Consider the following 24,579-nt stretch of genomic DNA (forward strand, 5'->3'; position numbering starts at 1 on the left):
ATATATCTGTGATTTTCACACTATTCTTCTATGGGCTCTCAGTCAAATATAGTTGTCTCAAGCATGCACAATTAGAAATGCTAGTAAGATTAGTGCAAATAAGTATAAGTAGGCAAATATACATATATAGTAAATTCATTCAATTACCATTTTTACATGTGTATATATTTATATAGATACTAGAATTTTCATGCACTGGAGGGGGGGTGTCCCTCAGACTTGCCTGCCCCCTCTCACAGTTCGGGAGCCCTCAGGGGCAGGAGGCGACCCAGCGAACAGGGGAAGATGATGCCCCCATCACACTTCTGCTGCTGCTACTGCTGGCAGCACAAGCCTCAGCTGGCTTTGGTTACCTGAGCCTTGGGTGGCCCTAGGTGGCTGGGGGGCTGAGGGACTGTGGAATTCTGGAGGCAGGCACATGGAGCGGCTAGATCCAGCTGAGGAGACTGTGGGCACCACCATCTTTGAGGGTGTGGAAGTCAATTAGCATATCCCCTCCTTATTAGCTGTGGGTGCTGTCATCTTTGTTAGGGTGTGATGGTCAATTAGCATATTCCCTCTTTATTAGATAGGATATACATACAAATAGCAAGTTGGTGTTATTTGTTTTTTTGCAAGTATAGTAAGGTTACTACTGAAAATATGTCAATAGTTTAGTGCTTTAAAAGAATTTAAAAAATCACCTTATAGTTTATCTGAGTTTGTTATTAAACTTACTTCAAATTGTATATAGTTTGGACTCTCTTCAATTTCTGTTTCAATATAATACTCAACTTCTCACAAATATATAAAACAATATTTCATTTTTAGTGAATATTGATTGACAATAATTACATGTCATCAATATGTACACATTAGAGGAATATCTATCATAGTATTCATTTTAATAATTTAATATCAAGACATAACCATATAAATATTAATATGTGTTTATATTTAACAGTTAACACAAAATGAATTTTTCTAAATTTCAATTATTTTCGTGTGTATCTGGATTTCAATTAAAAAGAAAATTAGTATATCTGACCATTTAGAACTGTTTTTCCATACAAGTTTAGCAAACTATTTTTGAATTTAAACATGCCCTAACTAATATGACATATGTAACAATGTATGACATGAAAGTTTTATTTATAATTTCACAAGATCCAGTAACTTAGAAGGCTGTGTCATAAATACTATACTACTATGGCCTATATATATATACACAAATACTTATATAAGCACATCCATGTAAACACTGAACCCAGTGCATTTACATTAATATCCACATAGATGTATATATATATATATATATATATATATATATATATATATAGCCACTATGAAAAATTTAAGGCCAATGGCTAAAATATATGGAATTATTTTTCAAGAATATTATTTTATATTTTCATTCATTTATATTAAGAAATGTGGTTTTAAACTTCATGTTTTAATTTTTTTTTAAAGAGCCCAATCATGTATAGATCTAAAGTGGATGCAAAAAAAAAAATGCCCTTTCTGGGTAACATATGGAGCACATATAGTACATAAATGGTGGTTCAAAATATTTTTAGAAAATCTCATTTAATTTTTTAATATTTAGATAAGCCAATAGAGCCAATATATAAATACAGGTATGTGTACAGATGGATTGACCTGACACTTTTTAAAGCCTATGACAATATAGACATTGTGGCTTACCACTCCCCAATCCCCACTTAACTGATTAAGCAAGACAAAGAAGAAACAAACCACATGGCTTTCAAAATCAGTACTTTGAATTCACACTGAACTTCACACTTGATATATGATTGGTTTTTGCATTTCTAAAATGCTGAAAGCAGAGAAATATTTATTATATCATTTTCAATGATGGCTAAGAAAAATAGTGAAACTATCAAATTTTTTAACTAGTGCCTTCAACACATTTAAGGTTTAAGGTTTACCATTAAGGACAAAAATGCATGTTTCTGCTAGAATTCTCTCCTGCTTAATAGAACAATTTTAAAAATCAGTGTTTATATTTTAAAAAGATAATTCCATAAGCAAATAAATCTTAACTGCCTATAAATCATCAATTTAGTTGCACTAATGAACCGAAAACTTCTGGTTTATTGCTAAGAATGTTTTATCTATTTCTGCTGTAGTCTAATGGAAGTATGCTCTGCATAGAAAGAGATCTCAAAGTCTATAAATGGTGTGCTGTTTCAATCTCTGAGGGACTTCAGTTTCAAAAAGTAAATGATAAACATTGCCCCTGAACAGTCCTTTAATAAAAGTCATATGTTGAAAAGATTAAATGCCATGGGATAGCATTTCCCTTGGAACTGCTTGAATGGAAAGTTGGCCATGATATCGTCAATTAGTACAAGTCCAGGGTTTTTTGTTTTTTTGTTTTGTTTTGTTTTGTTTTGTTTTTTGTTTTTTGGTTGTTGTTGGTTTTGTGGGTTTTTTTGTTTGTTTTTTGGTTTTTTTGCTATGTCTAAAAGAAGTCATAGACTTCATATCAGTTGGTAAAATCTGCCACTTATCCAGGATAAATATCATTTATTGGACCTCTCTAAGCTGTAGTTCTCTATAAGATTGACAGTGTAGGGAAGTTAAAATTATTGGAATTTAATTTTGTTTTGGACCATCTAACTCCACCAGATTTAGTTAACTGTTCCACTGCTTTCTTTCTTTGCATTTTGGACAGTTCAGTCAAATACATACCAATCTTTTATGTATTTAGACTCAACTGTATTAAGTAATGCATTTTACAAAGACATAACTAGAACAGACACCAGCATAGGCAACTTCCCAGATGTTTACTGTTTCCGATAAAACAAAGCAGCCTTTTGATCTCAGCAGAAGTCTCTGTACTTTTCTATTTGAAACAGTTTTAAAACATGAAGTCTGGAACAGGTATTATTATGAACTGCTCTTTCAAGATGGAATGGTTCAGTTTGCAGTTCTCGAATAACCTGCCAGAAAAGTGTCTTTCTCTCCAACAGACAGGATAATGAGGCACTAATTATTATAAGGCTAAGTTTCAAATGCTGTTAGATTGCCTGGACTTTTTTATCTTCTTTTGGTTGAAGTATTTTATTCACTTGGAAAGTGAAATGGTAATATATGTAACTATAAGCCAGATGGTAAAATTTGATAGTTGAGTAATTTATCAAGGAGTTAAATTGCTAACATTTTAAGTAGTATATGACAACTGAATTTTTCTCCATCTTGAATCAAACATTTTGTTTTAAAATCTATTTTCAACTAAAATTTGAAAAGAAAACTCAAGTAAAAGCCTCCAAATGGCATCATACATTATTAATTTATCACCTACTGAGATATGTCAAGCCTGTATAGTATCAAAATCATGGTTCGTAAGTCTTAAATTGTTAGTGTTTAGTAAAATTAGATCATCATTAGGATATGGCTTAAATACAATAGACCATACACATTAAATTAATTTAACATTCAGATTGTAAAATAATTATTTTATGTTTAAGAAAAGCTGACCATAATTTTAAAAGAGGACCAGAAGAGCAGAATTAATATGTTAACGTTAACAATGGGTTATAATCATAGACTTAGTTGGTTTAACACAAAAGGAGTTTTGCATATGAAAATTTCCAAAATACTAGCAAGACCTAGGATTTATTGGAATAGAGATTTAGATATTTTGGCCCTTCTTTATACAGTACCATCTAAACGAATTTAGCTTTTCAAATTGATTTTTTGGAAGAAGTCCAGATACAACTATTTTTTTAGTTCTGTGTGTAAAAAAAAGTTTCCTAGCTACAGACTTTACACATTTGAAAATTACATATCTAGTTGTGAGAGGAATTATATAATTTATAGTTCTTCATGTTAGTGTATAGTTTCAGCTATTTTTAAACTGTTTCAAGTAAAAATAATTTTTAAAAATTTAAATTTGCTCAACAAGAAAAATAAGGAAATTATCTAGTGTTTAACTTTAAAATCTTCATGAGATGTATCCTTGACATGGGTGTTTTTCTTCAATTATATTAACTCACAAAATGATAAGTAGCTTTCTCTACTGACTAGGAAGAAAAAAAATATCTACCTGTATTTTTAAAAATTATTTTGCTATAAAAGTACCTTTAAAAATAAGCCATCCAAATTTTTAAAAGAATATAATTTTAAGAAAAAAATGTGTTTTAGTGTCATTTTAATCAGCTTGACCAAAAGTACAGAAAAATTGTATCTACATGTCTACTTATGGTTAAAATGAAAGCCCCAGCTACAAAAATTATAACTCTGTATTGCTGAATCATTAGCATATTATTATACTCAATATTGGGTTCATATTTGAAATTCACCTGGAGTCAGGCCTGGCATAAAAACTCAGCAACTGAGTGAGTTTGTGTTCAAGATCCACCAATCAAATAATGTAGGAGATATGGAAAGAAAAACTCCAGGATTAACATCATAAATATAAAATGTCTGTATATTTACTTTTATATGATTTGGGCTTCACAATTTCAAAGTATGCAAAACTTTTTGTGTACTTTACTGTTAAACTTTTGCTTAGAAAATGTTTAACCTTCACCTAATCACAAACCATATACATTGCATCATTGTCTCTTTTACATTGAGTCTCCCATTGATTCCAAATCATCTGAAGAGAAGGGGTAGTACAGGTCCTGTAAGAGGAAGGGCAGTATAAATTGCTTACTTGGTGTCATATGGCTCCTAGGAGCGGAGCAATACTGAATTATCACACAGAGTGTCTAATGTCTTTAAACTTATTAGTGACCTAATTCATATAAGAGGAAAAATAATTGAAAAACCATCTAAGTAGACAAAATAGTGCTTATTTTGCCTTATTGACTTGATCTCCTCAGGAACTTTTATTTTGTGTCCAGTTAAGTTTTACAGCCGCTGAGGTCTGTCAATGCCATCTCTGCTTCTATGTATCTAGGCAATTCTTCCTTGAACATCTCCTTCCCATTTTGGGTAGAAGAGGAATATGCTTACTTCACAAAAATAATTTATTAGAAGCAACACCTGGCATTCAGCAAATTTGAGACCCAGTGAAACAACCTAAGTGCTGTATTTGCACATCAATAAATCCAATAAATAGTGCCTTTTCAAATTTTATGTTTGAAAGACAGAAAGAATGCAAACTTGACTCATACCCCTTTCTAATATTCTTCCCCAATTCCGCAACCACTCACCTATCTTCTCTCCTTTTCTTCCCTCTACCCCTTTTTGCCAAGAGATCTTTTTCTATTGGTAGCCAGGCAACCAGCTCAGATCTGCACTGTCTAGAAACCTGGCTTCTTCCCTATTTTGTACCACCCACTATGCACATCATCTGAATGATGAGATAACCTACAAAAAGTCAGCAATGTGGGAGTTTAATGGGGAGCTTCATTCAACCCACACAACACATTTCTTTCTGATACATTAAAAAAATGGGACCCAAGAAAATCCATGGATGGAAAAGATCCTCGAGGATGTTTGTCTGTGACCAGTCAAATGCTTCTAGACAGCAATTTAAATAACTACTTTATAAAAACAGGGAGGATGCTTGCCAACAGTACTTTTATAAAGAAAAATATCTGGCATGCAGACTCCTATTGCATATAACTATTCTAAAAACAAAGAGAGATGACATAAAAATATAATTTTAAGGGAAGTGAAAAATAACTGATTAGATTATCTAATTAATATATATTTTCTTATTTGTGAAGAAATTAGTCAAACGTCTTGATATTTCTTTAAAAAACAAAAATTTATGTTCAGGTAGAAAGTGTGAGTGTGAGTGTGTGTCTGTGTGTGTATTTGGGGGAGACAGCCAAGTTTTCCTGGCCACGTTGCTAGGCAACAGAGAGGGAAAATAGAAGTAGCTACTGCTTTCCAGTTTGCAATAAAAAGAGTTAATTTATTCATTGAAATATCTTCTTTTAGCACTTGCCATCTTTCACTTATTTCAGTATTTCCTGCATATGAGTACAGCCAAACATTTGAGAAGAACATTAACCAAATTTGAAATAGGGTCAGTTTTTAGGGATATTAGAGGCCCATTTTAATCTGGAGAGGTTATTTGATGTAGTTGACTCCATACCCGGATGTAAGTTTCTCTTCTTGCTAGAGCAGCTGGGAATGTGCCTGTTCACTGACATGGTACATGAATGGAGAATGTTCATTTATGGCCTGAATTCAAAAGCCTGGAAACTAAGCCATCTCTGATTCATCCAACTCTCCTCTCATAACATGTGCATAATAAATGTTTTCAGATGATGATAAACCCTGCATCTCTCTAAAACAAATAGGATTATTTCCCCCTCTCAGGTATGATGCTTGCATTGTTAATTTAAATGACAAAATGAAGAATGTATAAGACAACCATCCCTTATAATCAGTTCCCACATAACAATGTTAATTATATAAACTGGTGGCCACACAGCTGCTAGTAACTGCATGGAAATTTTCTGCCTCATCTAGACAAAATAATAGTGAAATAGAAAATACAGAGAGCAGAAGTAAACTTCAGCCTCATTCTTCAAACAAAGGGTTAAACAAAGAGCTTTATGTCCCCAATAAGCAAGCAGGAGAAAAAATCAAATTTATGGCAGGGCTTCTCAATCATTCTAATTTAATATCAACCACTAAGCATGAACAAAATCCTAAATCTGAGTTTAATAAGTTTAAAGGATAAAGAGGAATTTCGATTCCAGGTGTACTCTTCAAAGGAAGAATGTTCTATGAAAGCGGGCCCTTTCTGTGCTATATCCAATGGTTGTTCCTACAGATGGGGATCTAGCTGGGTAATATTTATAAACAAACAAACAAACAAATAAATAAATATATATCACCGTATTACTTCCTCCACTCAAACATAGACATTTAGCAGATTAAATTAATTTGGCCAATTCTTTTTAGTAGTTCACTAATGACTACTGTACTTTAAAATGCCAAATTAGACTGTGGCCAAGAAGAAAACTATACTGAACACACTTGAACAGAACTGAAATAAAATTATTGGGTTTTCTGTCTGGAAAGAGCCTCTTTATTTTCTTTCATTTTACCAAGGCCCAGAGAGGATAACTAAGATAACACAGCTATTTAGTGAAGGAACTGGTGCCAAACCCCAGTCTTCATCAAATAATCCAAACAAGCCAAACCTGATGCCAAAGGCATCAGTGGAAAATGACAATACAACCTGATATTGGTGATGCAGGCTCCAAAGGGACCAGGGACTGATTCCACAGCCCCTGCTTTAGATAGTGCTGTGTGAACACAACCTGGGAGGAAGCTTGACTACAGGAGCTTCCATGTTGGTTACAGTTTAAATTTATGGAACTTGGAAGTCTCGTTTTAAAACACTTAATAAAAGAAGCCAAATTCAAGAGTCTAGACTTTGATGTCCAAAGACTCCAATGAGCCTTTGCTTATTAAAATATTTAGTGAGCACCATCATATAACCTCCTAAGCATCTGTATTCCTCCCCACCTTGCTTGTGAAATAAGGACAATGAATGGCCTTCCATTTCCTCCACTGTACTTTCCCCCTCCTCCCCTTCTCACTCCTTTTAGTCTTGCCTTGTAAAGGGATAAAAAGAGTAGTTCTTCTATTCCCCTTTAGCATGGAGAAGTTAACACTGTTTTCAGTAACTTTTTAATTTTGGTCTCCAACTTTGGTCATCTTCTCCATCATTTCACAGGAAGCTAAAAATTAAACTCAGGTAGTGATGAAAAATAAGATGTTCTATGTTTGTTTCATTCACAAAAGTACATCTCATATGGACCCATGTCCTTTTCCATGGGCCCGAAGCCACACTGGAACACTATTCTATGCTATAAAGCAACCCCTGACAATGGCCCAGCCCTCCAATAATGGCACTTTTCCTTCTCCCTCCGAAGGAAGGCTGATGATCAATGATGATGTCTAATAAAGCTTATTAAACTCAGGGAGCTTACAAGTCATTGCTAGTAAAGTCTTTTTAATTCAGGACAAAAAGAGTAAGGTGTTAAAAAGTGAAGCAGCAAATGGTAACACCTTAATCAATAAAGAAATTTTTTTTAAAGTGAAGCATCAACTGTTTATTCTTCTCAGAGATAAGGTTTAAACAGGTTCATAGAGAAAATAAAAGCCCTGAGTTCTAGCTAAGAGTAATGATAGCCATAACAATTGACCCACCATCGCTCACCTCCTGCTCTACCTCCACCTGGTCAGTACTTAGAGACAAGAGTGCTATTATGAGAGAGCTTTTGCTGGCATCTGTGCCATTCTGCACCAAGGCACATATAGATTTGAAGCAAGGAGCTTGCTTATTTCCTTACCCTCTGTTTCCGAAGGCTTCCTGGGCTGGTGGGCGATGGACTTGGTGACTTGCCAGACCGCGGAGTGGAGAGCTGACTACCAGGGGTCCCATTAACTGGAAGTACAAAGAAGCATAGATGGGAAAATGGCATGTTAAAAAAGTTTCATGACAAAATCAATTTCTCTGAGAAATAATTATAGAGGAACATTTGCTAAAATTCCAGACACCTTTTTATCTGTGGTCCTAAGAAAAAGCTTTAGGAAATAACCGTCTTCAGAAATTTACTGTTTTGTTAAGCCAGTACTTAATACAGCGACAGGTTACATAACATTTTAAAATGTTTTTTTCATACCTTTCCTGATGAATTTATTAATGATGTCTTTTACTGTGCCAATATAGATTTGGGGAATGTTATTAAAGCCCTGGGGCATTTTTAATGGGATTCATTTTTATTTCATTAGCTTCCCGTAGGAGTAAATATTAGCACAGCTCTCAGGTGATATTCTCGGTACTTGTTTAAATTGCTATATTTTTATAGTTAACAACACACTTCTAGAAGTTCCTGCATCCATTTCTGCCCTGCACACCTACCTCACCTAAACACTTGAAGGACCTGCTTTTAAACAAGACAAAGTAATTGGCACAGACACTTGGGAACTCCTCACTGATTGTCCTTACCACTGTTAAAAAATAAAAGCTGATTTCTAATAGATTTAAGTCACTGGAATTTTCCTGATTATTAAGACTTTCAGATAACATTATCACTAAACTGAACCAAAGCCACAGAATTCAAGTAAACAATTTTCTCTAAGCAACATTATAAAACACTTAAAGATATTACTTTATAAAGATATATAAGGACAACATTTTTACATGTTTTACATCCACAGGCAGGGAAGTAGAGTAGCAATGAGATACACACATTCTTGAGAGTGCATAGCAAACATTTTCCAAAAGGGAGAGCAATCATGCATTTAACTTACCTTCTATGAGTTCTAACATGGACACAGTCTTACTGTTTGACCTGACAGTAGTAAGAGGCAAGTCCCTTCTCAGCGCTAAGCCAAGCACCCTCAGAAATGTGAGGCAGTGGATTAGTTAAGGATGGCTAAGGCTGCTGCTCCCAGAGCAGACGGAATGAGATGCAGGATTCATCAGCAGATGCCTTTTCTGCATAAGGCTGACGTCTTCCAAGCAGCAGTGGGAGGTGCAGGTTCTGTCTCAGGCTGTATCAAAGGTGTCAATTAAGCCTTATGCTAACTCGGGAGGCACTGCAACCCCCTCCCAGACACCACTACCTCACTGAAGGCCGGAAGCTGGAGCCCTTTTTCAGTACTTTGCACTGAATCATAACAAAGTGCCTCCAGGGGAGCAAGAGACCCAATGACTCATCTGAAAATCAAAATGACAGTAATTCTTCTAAAGCCTGGTGACTACCCAGTACTAAGTATACCCTTAAAAATTTAGTGGTCTGATGTTTATTGATTTTTCATACACAATGCTTGCACAAAATCTTTGGGTCCATGAAAGTGGGAGGTTGTTTTGTTTTCTCCAAAGACCTTTAAAAAATGTCATATAGCCTACAGTGCACTAATTTGTAGTTTTGCCTTTGGTGATTTAAGAAACACAACTTTTTCTTTTTTTGGTAGCTTAAAGTAGAGAGCACTGAGCATGCTTTAATTTGCTTGCTTTCTACAGTCCATCCTTACTGAGCTTGATGCTCAGGCCTCTTCACACTGGACTTCCCAGCCAGTGACCTCTATGGAAAGGTCTCCTAAAGAGGCAACTAATAAACCAGTAAGCAAAATATCCTTAGGAGTTGACAGAAAAACATGTTTTATGAATGTAATATTTTCTTTGTCCACTTCTCCACTTTATGTTTTTGTGGGGTTTTTTTGTACCAAAAGGCTAAATAGATTTGGGGGGTGGGGGGCAAAATCAGTAATTGGGGAAGCAAACATAGTATTTACATATTAAAATTTTGAGATGTTAATCTTATCAAGCCAATTGGGGAAGGGGGAGTGGTTCTCAGGAAATCAGCCTTAGGAATACATTGTTAAAGAAAGAAAAATAAAACAATAAAATACTTGCACCTCAGTTTATTGAAGAACTTGTTTTCAATGGGACATTTAGTAAATTATATATATACTAGGGGCCTGGTGCATGAAATTCATGCACTGGGGTGGGGGATCCCTCAGCCCAACCTGCCCCCTCTCACATACTGGGAGCCCTCAGGGGATGTCCTACTGATGGCTTACTGGCGGATGTCCTATTAATACTTAGGCCCAAGGGGAGCGGTCCTAAGCCGCAGTCTGGCCTCCCTTTGTGGGAGACAACCGGGCTGATCAGGGGAAGGCACCAGCCCCATCACCCCGCTGCTGCAGCCACTGCCAGTCACCAAGGTATTTTCATCAAAATGGACTCCAGTCCCTTCACCATGAAAAAATGACAACTTTCTTTAGGCATTTTCAAGATGTGTCTTTCATAGGATATGCATTCTTTATTATTTTTTTATCCTCACCTGAGGATATGTTTCCATTGACTTTTAGAGAATGTGGAAGAGAAAGTGAAAGACAGAGAGCAACATGAAAGTGAGAGGAACACTTTGATTGGTTGCCTCCTTCATGAGCCCTGACCTGGGCCCCAGCCAGGGAGGAGCCTGCAACCTACCGTGTTTCCTATTGTGAAAATAAGACATCCTCTGAAAATAAGACCTACTTACAGGTTTCCTTCTGAGTGAAATATAAGGCATCCCCCCAAAAATAAGACCCCCCTTAAGCTAAACATGAGAGATTTGGTCCACTGATTCTGAAAGAAATGGAGTCACAAGAAATTCACCAGGAAATTCAGAAATTGGATTGTTATGATGATGTTCCAGAAGATGATGACATGATTGTCATTGAATAAATGAGTAAATTCTTGATACTGTAGGATTCACAGTTTGTCTGGTTTGTGTTGACAACTACCGTACTACCGTACCGTATACAGGTAATAAATTTCCTCTATTTTCATTTAACAATAAATGTGTATGGTATTCTTCTTCATGAAAAAATAAGACATCCCCTGAAAATAAGACCTAGCGCATCTTTGGGAGCAAAAATTAATATATTTACATGTATGTGTATATAAACACACATACATACAGATACATAAATATATATGCATATATGTGATCTCATTTAACTCTCACAATAACTGTGAAACAGGTAGTATCATTTTGCAGATGAAGAAACTAAGCTATAAAGTGATAAGTAGAGTGTTCAGATTAATGGCAGTGTGAGAGATCTCCTGGCCTCTTCTCCTGAAATTTCAACAAGTTAAACAACTATGATTCAACAAAGAATTCCCTGATCAATACAGAAGCATGCCTGAGAAACTCTGGCATTTAAATATCTAAAGGTGGGCAACCAGGAATAAATGGAGAGATGAGAAGGGAGGATAAGAAATCCTGAATTTCTGAATTCCAGAATTTTTTATCTGTTCTATTGTTATTCCTCTTTGTTGCTATAAATCTTTTGATCTCATCTTTTATTTCTTCTTTAATCCAGTCATTTTTTAGTAGTATTTATTTAATCTTCACATATTTGTGTGTTTCTTTATTTCCTTTTTGCAGTTGATTTCTAATTTCAAGGCATTATGGTTAGAGAATATGCTTGGTATAAATTATTCTCCAATAATTTGTCTTTATTGCTGAATAAAATTTCTCAAAAGGAGTTGAGAATTCCTAATAATCATAACATCACATCTTAAAGAACTAGAATAGGAAAAACAAAAGTAGCCCAAAGTTAGCAGAAGAGAGGAAATAATAAAAATTAGAGCAGGCTAAAAATGGTTTGGCTCAGTGGTAGAGTGTCGGTCTGTGGACTGAAAGGTCCCAGGTTCTATTCCGGTCAAGGGCATGTACATTGGTTGCGGGCACATCCCCGGTAAGAGGTGTGCAAGAGGCAACTGGTTGATATTTCTTTCTCATTGACGTTTCTAGTTCTCTATCTCTCTCCCTTCCTCTCTGTAAAAAATAAATAAAATATATTTTAATAAAATAAATTATAAGAAAAATGAAATTAGCGCAGAATTGAATCAAATAGAGAACAAAAGATTATGCAAAAATTACTAAAGCGCTGGTTCTTTAAAAAAGATTATTAAAATTGACAGACCCCCTGACTAAACTCACTAAGGGAAAAAGGGAAAAGACCTATATAAACAAAATCAGGAATGAGAGGAGTCACCAAAGATATCACAGATGTACAAAGAATATTATGAAAGACTACATGATACCAAATTCAATAACCTAGAAGAAATGGACAATTCTACAAATATAGAAACTTCAGACTAAATCATGAAAAATTGGAAAAACTAAATAGATCAATCAGCAGTGAGGAAATTGAAACAACCATCAAAACCACCCCAACCCCCCCCCCCAAAAAAAAAAAAAAACACACACACACACACACACAAAAGTCCAGGACCAGAGGGCTTCACCAGTAAATTCTACCAAACGTTCAAAGAAATTTTAAAACCTAGCTTCTCAAACTCTTCCAAAAAATTGAAGAAGAGGCAATACTTCCTAACACATTTTATGAGTTCAATATAACCCTGACACCAACACCTGGCAAAGATAACATACACAAAAAGAAAATTACAGACCAATATCTCTGATGAATGCAAAAATTCATCAACATAATACTAGCAAAATAGATGCAAAATTTCTAAACAAAATACTAGCAAATCACCCTAGCTGGTTTAGCTCAGTGGATTGAAGGCCAGCCTGTGGACTGGGTTCAATTCTGGCCAAGTGCACATGCCCGGATGCAGGCTGGATCCCAGTGGGGAGTGTGCAGAAGGCAGCCAATCAATGTTTCTTTCTCATCAATGATTTTCTTTCTCTCTTTTCCTCCTCCTTTCTCTCTGAAAGCAATAAAGATATATTTTTAAAAAATACTTGCAAATCAAATGAATGCAACAGTACATAATATATATATATATATATATATATATATATATATATATATAGCACATAACAATTAAGTGAGATTCATTACAGAGACACAAGGATGGTTAAACATATGCAAAACAATCAATGTAATAAACCACTTTAATAAAAGAAAGGATAAAACAATATAATCTTATAAAATAATGGATACAAATATATAAAAATGGATACAAAAAAGCATTTGCTAAGATACATCATCATTTATGATTAAAACATTCAATAAAATAAGAAGAGAAGAAAAATACTTCAACATTATATAGGCTATATATGATAAGCCCTCAGCTAATACCATACTCAATGGTGAAGAACTGAAAACTTTTCCTTTAAGATCAGGAACAAGACAAGGATGCCCACTCTGACCCCACTTATTCAACACTAGTGGCCCAGTGCACAAAATTCATCCACGGGGTGTGTGTCCCTTAGCCTGGCCTGCACCCTCTCCAATCTGGGACCCTTCGAAGGATGTCCTACTGCCGATTTACAGAGTTCAAGCCTAACTGGGCATTCAGACATCCCTCTCACAATCCAGGACTGCTGGCTCCTAACTGTTCACCTGCCTGCCTGATTGCCCCTAACCACTATGCCTGCCAGCCTACTCACCCCCAACTACCCCCTACTACCAGCCTGCTCACCCCCAACTGGCCCCCTGCTGGCCTGCTTGCCCCCACCTGCCCTCCCCACTGGCCTGCTCCCCCCAACTTCCCCCCTGCTGGCCTGCTCACTCCAAACTGCCCTCCCCTGCTGTCCTGATCACCCCCAACTGACCCCACTGACAGCCTGCTCACCCTCAACTGGCCACCCTTCTGGTCTGCTCACCCCAACTGCCCCCCCATCACCACCTGATCACCCATAACCACTGTCCCATCCTGGCCTGAAAACCCACAACTGCCCTCCCCTCTTGGCCTCTAACCACCTCTACCTCAGCGCGCGTGCGCCCCCCCCCCCCCTCCGGCTTTGTCTAGAAGAACATCTGGAAGGTCTCTTGGAAGGTCTCCCAGTCTAATTAGCATATTACCCTTTTATTTGTATAGATAGAGGCCTAGTGCACAGGTGGGGGCTGGCTGGTTTGCCCTAAAGGTGTCCCGGATCAGGGTGGAGGTTCCCACTGGGGCACCTGGCCAGCCTAGGTGAGGGGCTAATGGCTGTTGCAGGCTTGCTATGCCCCCCAGTGGGGACCCTCACCCCATGGGAGCATGGCCAGCCTGGGTAAGGGGATGAGAGGTGTTTTCAGGCTGGCTGCACTCCCTACAGGGTGGGGGTCCACTCTGGGGTGACTGGCCAGCCTGCGTGAGGGGCTGAGGGACATTTTCAGACTGGCCACACCCCTTTCAGGTTTGAGGTCCCCACTGGAGTGCCAGGCCAGCCTGGGAGAGGGGCTGATGGCTATTTGCAGTCTGGTCAAGCTCCCTGGCAGGGACCCTCATATCATGGGGGTGTGGCAAGCCTGGATAAGGGGCTAAGGGCCATTTTCAGGCTGGCCATGTCCTCCAGTGACCCAGGCCCCCAGCCACTTCTTCAGCGGTGGCCAGGGAGGGCTGGAAGCCTGGGTTGGCCCAGCAACCCAGGTCCCCAACCCCTCCTTGAGCAGAGGCCAAGGTGGGTGGGAAGGAGCTTGGCTTCCTCCATTGTTGGGGGCAATCCAAGCCTTCAGCTTGCTCCAGCTCCGTGGCCTCCAACATCTTTGTTGGATTAATTTGCTTACTCACTCTTGATTGGCTGGTGGACATAGCAAAAGGAAGGTTAATTTGCATATTTCTTTTTTACTAGTGTAGAGAGTTCTGGAAGTCCTAGCCAGAGCAGTAAAGCAAGAGAAAGAAATAAAGAGCATTCAAAGGAAGGAAGAAGTAAAACTGTCACTTTTTGTTGATGATATAATTCTATATATAGAAAACTCTAAAGAATTCACCAGAAAAATATTAGAAACAATAAACAAATACAACCACACTGCAGATACAAAATCAATGTCCAAAAATATATTGCATTCTTGTATACTAAAAACAAAACTTCAGAAACGAAAAACAATAAACATACATATTCCTTTTGCAATTGCAACCAAAAAAATAAAATACCTAGGAATAAACTAAACAAAGCACTTAAAAGACTTACATACTGAAAATTACAAAGTATTATTAAAAGGAATTGAAAAGACACAACAAAATGGGAAAATATCCTAACTCATGGATTAGAAGAATCAATGTAGTTAAAATGAACATATTACCCTAAGCAATATACAGATTTAATTTAACCCCCACCAAATTGTCATTTTTTAAATAGAAATAGAAGGAGAAATCATCAGATTTGCATGGAACCACAAAAGACTGTGAATAGCTAAAGCAATCCATGTAGGAATTATGCTACCTGACTTTAAATTATACTACAGAGCTACAAAACAGCATGGTATCGGCAGAAACCAGATGCACAGTTAAATGGAACAGAATAGAGAACCCAGCTATAAAATCACATGGATATGCACAGAAATTTTTTTACAAAGGAGCCAGAAACACACAATGGAGTAAAGACAATCTCTTCAATAAATGGTGCTGGAGAAACTGGAAAGCCACATGCAAATTAATGACACTGGATTGCAGTTTGTCCCCAGGTACAAAAAATAATTTAAAATGGATCAAAGATCTAAATATAAGACCCTAAACTGTAAGTTACATAGAAGAAAATATAGATACCAAATTTATGGCCTTTAGTCATGAGAACAATTTTTTGAACTTGACCCCAAAGGCAAGGGAAGTAAAAGCAAAAATGAATGAATGAGACAATATAAAGCTAAAAAGCTTCTGCACAACAAAAGAAACTGATTACAAAACAAAAAGGCAGCTAACCAGATGAAGATGATATTTAGCAAACAGTAGCTCCAACAAAGGTTTAATTTCCAAAAAATATAAAGAATTCATATAGGTGAAAAGATGTTCAACTTCACTGGCAATTAGGGAAATATAAATCAAAATTACAATGAGATACCTGTTAGAGTAGCCATATCAATAAGACAAGCAATAAGAAGTGTTGGACAGTTTGTGGAAAAAAGGGAACCCTCATTCATTGCTGATGGGTATGTAGACTGGTACAACCACTATGGAAAGCAATCTAGAGATTTCTCAAAAAGTTAAGAATAGAGCTTCCATACAACCCAGCAATTCCTTACCTTGGTATTTACCCAAAAACCTAAAATCATATATTCACAAAGATATATGCACCTCTAGTTTCATTGCTGCATTATTCATGGTGGCCAAGACATGGAAAGAACCAAAGTATACTATGATGGAGGACTGGATAAAGAAGATGTGGTACATATACACAATGCAATACTAGTCAGCCATAAGAAAGAATGAAATACTGCCATTTGCAACAACATAGATGGACCTTGAGAATATTATGCTAAGTAAAATAAGTCAGTCAGAAAAAGCTAAGAACCATATGATTTCATTCATCTGTGGAATATAAAACTGGAACTCATGAACACAAACAGCAGTGTGATGGTTATCAGAAGGAAGGAGTTGGGGAGAGAAAGGGGCCTAATATATGATGACAGGAGATTTGACTTTGGGTGGTGGGTACATGGTGCAATATACGGGTAGTTTAACATAGAACCCCATACTTAACATCTATTGATTATGTCGACCAATTTTATCCCAATAAATTTAGGTTGTTTTTTTTTAAGTGATAAGCATCTTGACCAGAAAATAAAGGGGAGAGCCCAAGATCTAACCTAGGCAATCAAACAAACTAGACAACCTAGAGGAAATGGACATATTTCTAAAAAAAAAAAAAAAAATACAAACTTACAAACTCAATCAGGAAGATTCTAAAAATAGCAATAGGCCAATAACTATGGAAGAAATTGAGGCAGTCATCAAAAAGCTTTCAGCAAACAAAAGCCCAAGGCCATATAGCTTCACAGGAGAGTTATACCAAATATTCAAGGAAGAACTAAAACCTATCTTCTGTAGATTATTCCAAAAAATTCAAGAGGAAGGAACACTTCCAAACTCATTCTATGAAGCCAGCATCACCCTTATACCAAAATCAGATAAAGACAACACAATAAAAGAGAATTGCAGGCCAATATCCCTCATGAACATAGATGCCAAAATCCTCAACAAAATTCTAGCAAATTGACTCCAGAAGATCATCACAAAGATCATACACCACGACCAAGCAGGATTTATCCCAGGGATGCAAGGATGGTACAATATCCACAAATCAATAAACGTGATATATCACATAAACAAATTGAGGGAGAAAAATCACATAGTCATATCAACTGATACAGAAAAAGCATTTGACAAAATCCAGCACTCTTTTTTGATAAAAACGCTTAGCAAAGTGGGAATAGAAGGATCATACCTCAACATCATAAAAGCCACATATGACAAACCCACAGCCAGCATTGCACTCAATAGACAAAAACTAAAGCAATTTTCCCTAAAAACAAGAATAAGACAGGGATGCCCTCTCTCTCTTTTTTTTTTTAAATAAATCTTTATTGTTCATATTATTACAAATGTTCCTCTTTTTCACCCCCGTCCATTGCTCCCCTCCACCAGGTTCCCACCCCACCCTCTGCCCTTTCCCCACCCCCCATTGTTCTCATCCATAGGTGCACAGTTTATGTTCAGTCTCTTCCCACATCCCCCTTTTCCCCTTTTCCCCAAGAATCATCAGTTCACTCCCCTTCCATACCTCTGATTCTATTATATTCAACAGTTAATATTGTTCATCAGTTTTTTTTTAATTTCCTTGGTTTATAGATTCACTTGTTGATAGTTACGTATTTGTTGTTCATAATTTTCATCTTTATTTACTTTCTCTTCCGAAAGAACCCCTTCAGCAATTCATATAATTCTGGTTTGGTGGTGATGAACTCCTTTAGCTTTTTTTTATTAGTGAAGCTCCTTATCTGGCCTTCGATTCTGAGTGATAGCTTTGCTGGTAGAGTATTTTTGGCTGTAGCTTCTTACTATTCATCACCTTGAATATTTCTTGCCATTCCCGTCTGGCCTGCATGGTTTCTGTTGAGAAATTAGCTGACAATCGTATAGGTGCTCCTTTATAGGTAACTACCTGCGTTGCTCTTGCTGCTTTTAAAATTCTATCTTTGTCTTTTGCTCTTGGAATTTTAATTATGATTTGTCTTGGTGTGGTCTTATTTGGATTCCTTTTGTTTGGAGTTCTGTGTGCTTCCTGGACTTACAAGTCTAATTCTTTCACCAGGTGGGGGAAGTTTTCTGTCACTATTTCTTTCAGTATGTTTTCGATATCTTGCTCTCTCTCATCTTCTGGGACCCCCATAATTCTGATGTTGATTCACTTGAAGTTGTCCCAGAGGTTTCTTACATTATTGTCAATTTTCTGGATTCTCTTGCCTTCTTGCTTCTGCTGAGGAGTGTCTTCTGGCTCTCTATGCTCCAAATCTTTGATTTGATTCTTGCGATCTTCCATTCTGTTTTTAGGACTCTATGTAATATTTTTTATTTCAGACAATGTGTTCTTTATTTCTTGTTGATCCCTTATTATTTCTTGTTGATTCCTTATAAATTCTAGTTGATCCCTTTTCATATCCTCATAGGTCTTATCAACCTTTTCTAGGAAATTCTTGAAAAACCTTATAAGCGTAGATTTGAACTCTATATCCAGTCGCTTTTTGTCCTCCATTTCTTTCGTTTGTGATCTATTTTGTTGTCTCGGCATTTTTGCAGCTTCCCTGATGGGGCAGAGTTTCAGGGTGGAGCCTATAGCCTTGGCTTCCATCAGCCATGCCCTATGTGGCTCCTGAGTCTCAGTAATCCCCAGGGTCCTTCAGTACTTGTTGCAAGCACCTCTGAGAGAAAGGTGCCCTGGATTTTCGCCTACTACCAAACAGTCTAGGCCAGGTGTTGGCAACCTATGGCTCCAGAGCCGCATGCGGCTCTTTTGAAGCTTTGCCGCGGCTCCCAGCGGGGCCGACACTAGCAGGACCGATAGCAGGGGAGGTGGGGGGGAGCTGTATCATTTACCTCCGCCGCCTCTGGTGCTCCCGGTGCTCTGGGTAGAAAGAACGCTGCTGTCATTTCATTGCATCCTGCACCAAGAGGCATTGTGTGCTCAAACATTTCCCCCGGAATGCACAAAATCATTCAGATTGTTAATAAGATAATGGCAAAGGGTTTAAACCACTGCCAGTTCCGTTTGCTACTGGATGAGGTGGAAAGCATATATTCTGACCTCCTGCTCCACAACAAGGCCCAGTGGCTGTCCAGAGGCGAGGACGCTTTGTCGCATGTTTGGAAGAAGTGAAAACTTTCCTGGCCAGCAAAGAGCTCACCTTTGCTGAGCTGGAACAACCAGAGAGGCTGGAAAAATTACATTTTATGGTAGACAGGACAGCACATCTAAACACACTAAATACAACCCTTCAGGGGAAAGGAGGCACAGCCCTGCACATGCTGGAGGAGGTTTTAGCATTCGAGCGCAAGTTGACAGTGTTTGTCAAAGATTTACAGAGAGGTACACTGTCTCACTTTTCCTCTTTGAGAGAGTTCAAACAAAGTCACGATACGATAAATTTGGAATATTTGAAGTCTGCAATCACCACAATGCAAAGTTCGTTTGGGAAACGATTCTGTGAGTTCAGAGAGGAGAAAACCACATTACCGTATCCTTCCCTGTCACTCCCCTGGCGATCGATCCATCCCCATTGAATATGACTGCATTTACAGGTGTAAGTCAACCTGATCTTGAGATGGAACTGGCCAATATAGCCGACAAAGATATATGCAAGTTCAAATGCTTGACTGCTACTCTTGAGGATGTTGCCCATCAGAAGGCCATTCTGGCTCAGAATCATAAATGGAGTGATATTGAAAACCTTCCCAAACAGGACAAACTTGTATTCAAAACATGGAATGCCATCCCCAACACTTATATAAACATAAAAAAGTATGCATTTGGAGTCCTGTCGATCTTCGGCTCCCAATATGTATGTGAGCAGGTCTTCTCCAACATGAACTATATTGAAAACAAACATCGATCACGCCTCACAGATGACAACTTGCAAGCCTGTGTGAAAATGAAGGTAACGTCTTACAGCCCTGATGTGCAGACACTGTGCACTGAGGTTCAGGAGCAAAAATCCCATTAACCAGGTAAATTAAATATTTTAATTAGCTATTAATTTGCAAAAATATATTTTACATTGTTAAGTGAAAAAGTCCTTTTTTTCTTCAGATTAACAGCTAACTGCATGATCCAGTATATAGCATTAAGTAAGGTATGAAACAATATATGCAGTATTATATTTGTTTTAAATGTCGCAATGGTTTTTCAGCTCCCAGGTGTTTTTTTTTTCCTTCGGAAACTGGTCCAAGTGGCTCTTTATGTCTTAAAGGTTGCAGACCCCTGGTCTAGGCCCTCCCCAATGAGCCTGGAACTGGGGTTCAGTTCAGTTGGAAGTGGGGTTGGAAGTGGGGTTCAGAGCAGTCTGGAGCCCCTGTCTCCTTCCCACCAGGACAATCCCGAGGCACAGCCAACTGTCCCTTCTCTGCACGCAATGTGCGCGCCTCCAGGACCTCCTTTTGCAGCTCCCCCGGGGTTCCGCCTCACAGCCCAGCTTCCTCTGTTTGAGCCTGGGTCCCCGGGGTCTGGCCTAAAACTGGGGTTCAGTGCTGTCGTGTCTGGGATTCAGCACAGTCCGGAGCTTTTATCTCCTTCCTGCTAGGGAACGCCAGCCAGGCACTCCACCTTCCTCCTTTCTGGCTCCATCCTCTCTGCGCGCACTGCGTGTCTCCATACCTTAGGCTTTTACAGATCCTCCGCTCTTCCTTCTGGCTTTGTCCTTGCTTCTCGTTGTAGAATTTCCAGTCAGTCGACTTTCCTGTAGTTCTGGGTAATGTGCATTTTATATTATAGTTGTATTTTATTGAAATTGTTGTGTGCGGCTGCGGCTAGGTGTTTACCTGTGCAGCCATCTTGGATTCTCAATAGCATGCTATTCACCTTCTGCTTTTTAAATAAGCTTGGTAATCTCAGGGATGCCCTCTCTTACCACTCCTGTTCAACATAGTATTGGAAGTACTAGCCATTGCTATCAGAAAAGAAGAAGAAATAAAAGGCATCCCAATTGGAAAAAAAGTTAAACTGTCCTTATTAGCAGATGACATGATTCTGTACATAGAAAACCCTAAAGATTCATGAAAAAATTATTAGACTTAATAAATGAATTCAGCAATGTAGCAGGATATAAAATTAACACCAAAAAAATCTATGGCATGTCTATACACCAATAATGAATTTTTACAAAACGAGAGACTAAAAAAGCAATCCCATTTACCATTGTACCAAAAAAATTAAGATACCTATAAAAAATTAACTATATGCAAAAAAACTACAGTACACACACAAAAAAAAAAAGATAGAGGAAGATATAAATAGATGAAAGAACATAACGTGTTCATGGATTGGTAGAATCAACATCATCAAAATGTCCATACTACCCAAAGAAATCTATAGATTCAATGAAACCTCCATTAAAATACCAATGGCATATTTCACAGGCCTAGAAAGCAATCTCCAAAAATTCATCTGGAATTAAAAAAATAATAATAATAATAATAATAATTTTTTTTTAAAAAAAGACCCTGAATAGCCACAGCAATCCTATGAAAGAAGAACAAAGTACCGGTAGGTGGGATCTCAATACCAGATTTCAAGCTGTATTACAAAGCCACTGTTCTCAAAAAATAGCCTGGTACTGGCACAAAAACAGACATATAGATCAATGGAATAGAATAGAGAACCTAGAAATAGACCCAAACCACTATGCCCAATTAATATTTGACAAAGGAGGCATGAACATACAATGGAGTCAAGAGAGTATCTTCAATAAATGGTTTTGGGAAAATTGGACAGATACCTGCAAAAAAAAAATGAAACTAGACCCTCAACTTACACCATACACAAAAATAAACTCAAAATAAGACAGGAAACAAAAAAATACTAGAAGAATCCACAGGCAGCAAAATCACAGACATATGCCAAAAGAACTTCTTCACTGATACTGTTCCTATGGCAATGGAGAATAAAAAAAAAGAAAAGAAATAAATGAGACTACATTAAATTAAAAGGCTTTTTCACAGCAAAAGAAACCATCAACAAAACAACAAGAAAGACTACTTCATGGGAGAACATTATTTTCCAATGTTATCACTGATAAGGGATTAATCTCCAACATTTACAGAAAACTCATACAATTCAACAAAAGGAAGATAAACAATTCAATCAAAAAATGGGCAAGGGACCTAAATAGAAACTTTTCAAAAGAAGACAGAAGGAAGGACAAGAAACATATGAAAACATGCTCAAAATCACTAATTATCTGAGATATGTAAATCAAAATGACAATGTGGTACCGTCTTACACCTGTCAGAATGGCTATCATCAACAAATCAATAAATGACAAATGTTGGTGAGGTAGCAGAGAAAAAGGAACCCTTGTGCACTGCTGGTCGGAATGCAAATTGGTGCAGCCACTGTGGAGAATAGTATGGAGTTTCCTCAAAAAACTAAAAATGGAACTCCCGTTTGACCCTGTAATCTCACTTTTAGGAATATATTCCAAGAAACTAGACACACCAATCAGACAGAACATATGCACCCCTATGTTCATAGCAGCACAATTCCTTCTTTTTGTGCAGCATAGTATTCAATTGTGTAGAAGTACCACAGCCTAAGTACCCATCAGCAGATAAGTGGATTAAAAAGCTGTGGTACTTCTACACAATGGAATACTATGCTGCACAAAAAAAGAAGGAATTCCTACCATTTGCAACAACATGGATGAAACTGAAGAGCATTATGCTAAGTGAAAAAAGCTAGTCAGAAAAAGATAAGTATGACATGATCTCAATCATCTATGAGAAATAATGAACAACATAAACTAATGAACAAAAACCGATCCAGAGACAGGGAAGCATAGATCAGACTGTCAAACCTCAGAGGGAAGGTAGGGGAGGGTGGAGGTAAAGGGGATAGATTAACCAAAGGATTTGTATGCATGCATATAAGCCTAACCAAAGGGCACCGACAACAGCAGGGGGGGGGGGGGGATGAGGGTATGTAAGGGGGTTGTGAAGGTAATTGGGGGATGAGGACAAATATATACCTAACCAATAAATAAATTAAAATGAAAAGAAAAAAAAAGACTGAACAGGCTATTTTTTTAAATGTTGATGCAATCAAAATAGAGATAATTCACTGCTTTTTTCCCCACTGGTTATAAGAGCCATACCTGAGTGCAGACAGGAGTCATAGACTAGCTCAGGGGAGGGGCCAATGCAGGGGCTCCCCCTGACATCTACACTGGCACAGAAAAGAAATGTAAATAACACTGGATTCCTAAGACCTGGGCTTTAAGTCCCAAGGAAAGAAAGTGGTCTTGAGGTCACTGACATAATCCATGTATTTGTGACTGGATACTGCTGTTCTGTAAATCCTTTCTAAATTAGAGCAAGGTAGTAAGATTTGTAGCAAGTCAGAATTAAGAGGCAGTCAATGCATATTATAAGCAATTATACAACCAGGAAATGATTATATGGCATATCTTCTAGAGTGAAATGCAAGTGTAAAATTTTATATGCATTAAAAGACTCACATTAAACAAAACATGAACAATGCCATTGGATTAATTTTGATCTAGCAGTTAAAGAAACCTTGAATGAAGTGTTAATTTTTCAAGAACTCATTTAGAATAAATTTGTATTCCAATTCTTTATGGAGATGATTACCTGGCATGGCATCCCTATCACAAATTTTAAGTTAGTGCTGATCAAATCAACTAGGTTAGTTAAGTTCAACTCCAGGTGAAAAGATTGCTTTGAGAAAACAATAGAAAACATAAATGTCTGTTTCAAGCAATCTAAGGTAATGTAACCTATCCATTTTAAATTTATAAAGAAATAATAGTTCCAAATGTCTGCGGTAACAAACACAAATACATTTAATACATTTGCTTATCTGCTTTTTTGAGCTCCTGAAATTACTTTGATAAATGATACATCCATCTATATTTATAAGATTATAACTAGATGTATCATATTTATGAGATTTATATAATCTTAGAGATGCTGAACAGTGACCAGTTAATTTTAAAGTGAGATAATTTTCTATATTCATTTTTAATGAATTCATTTTTATTCTTTTTAAGATTAGATTCATGATTCTTTTTATTTTAACTCAAATTTTAGATTTTTGTTTTGAAGTAAAACAGGCTCTTTACTATTCACAAAGTAAAACTTGGATTGCAAAAATTCTCTCTCTAAGTTTTCCTCCTGTATTTTCTTATCCAATA

At 37.2% G+C, this 24,579-nt stretch overlaps 1 protein-coding gene across 9 annotated transcripts in view; it reads right to left on the minus strand.

Moving 5' to 3' along the window:
• DCLK1 (doublecortin like kinase 1) overlaps nucleotides 1–24,579 on the minus strand; it is a 376,814-nt gene that overhangs the window by 106,779 nt on the left and 245,456 nt on the right. For 6 of the 9 annotated variants that reach the window (XM_084879549.1, XM_084879551.1, XM_084879548.1 and 3 more), the window contains one exon: nucleotides 8,277–8,371. In XM_084879549.1, coding sequence (XP_084735675.1) covers nucleotides 8,277–8,371 — 95 coding nt within the window. Of the gene's footprint in view, nucleotides 1–8,276; nucleotides 8,372–9,240; nucleotides 9,508–24,579 lie in introns of those variants that run through there. The other 3 variants (XM_084879555.1, XM_084879553.1, XM_084879554.1) reach the window with 3 other exon arrangements.

Source organism: Pipistrellus hanaki (genome assembly GCF_964339955.1).
Source record: "Pipistrellus hanaki genome assembly, chromosome: 3".
Classification (NCBI taxonomy): Eukaryota; Metazoa; Chordata; class Mammalia; order Chiroptera; family Vespertilionidae; genus Pipistrellus; species Pipistrellus hanaki.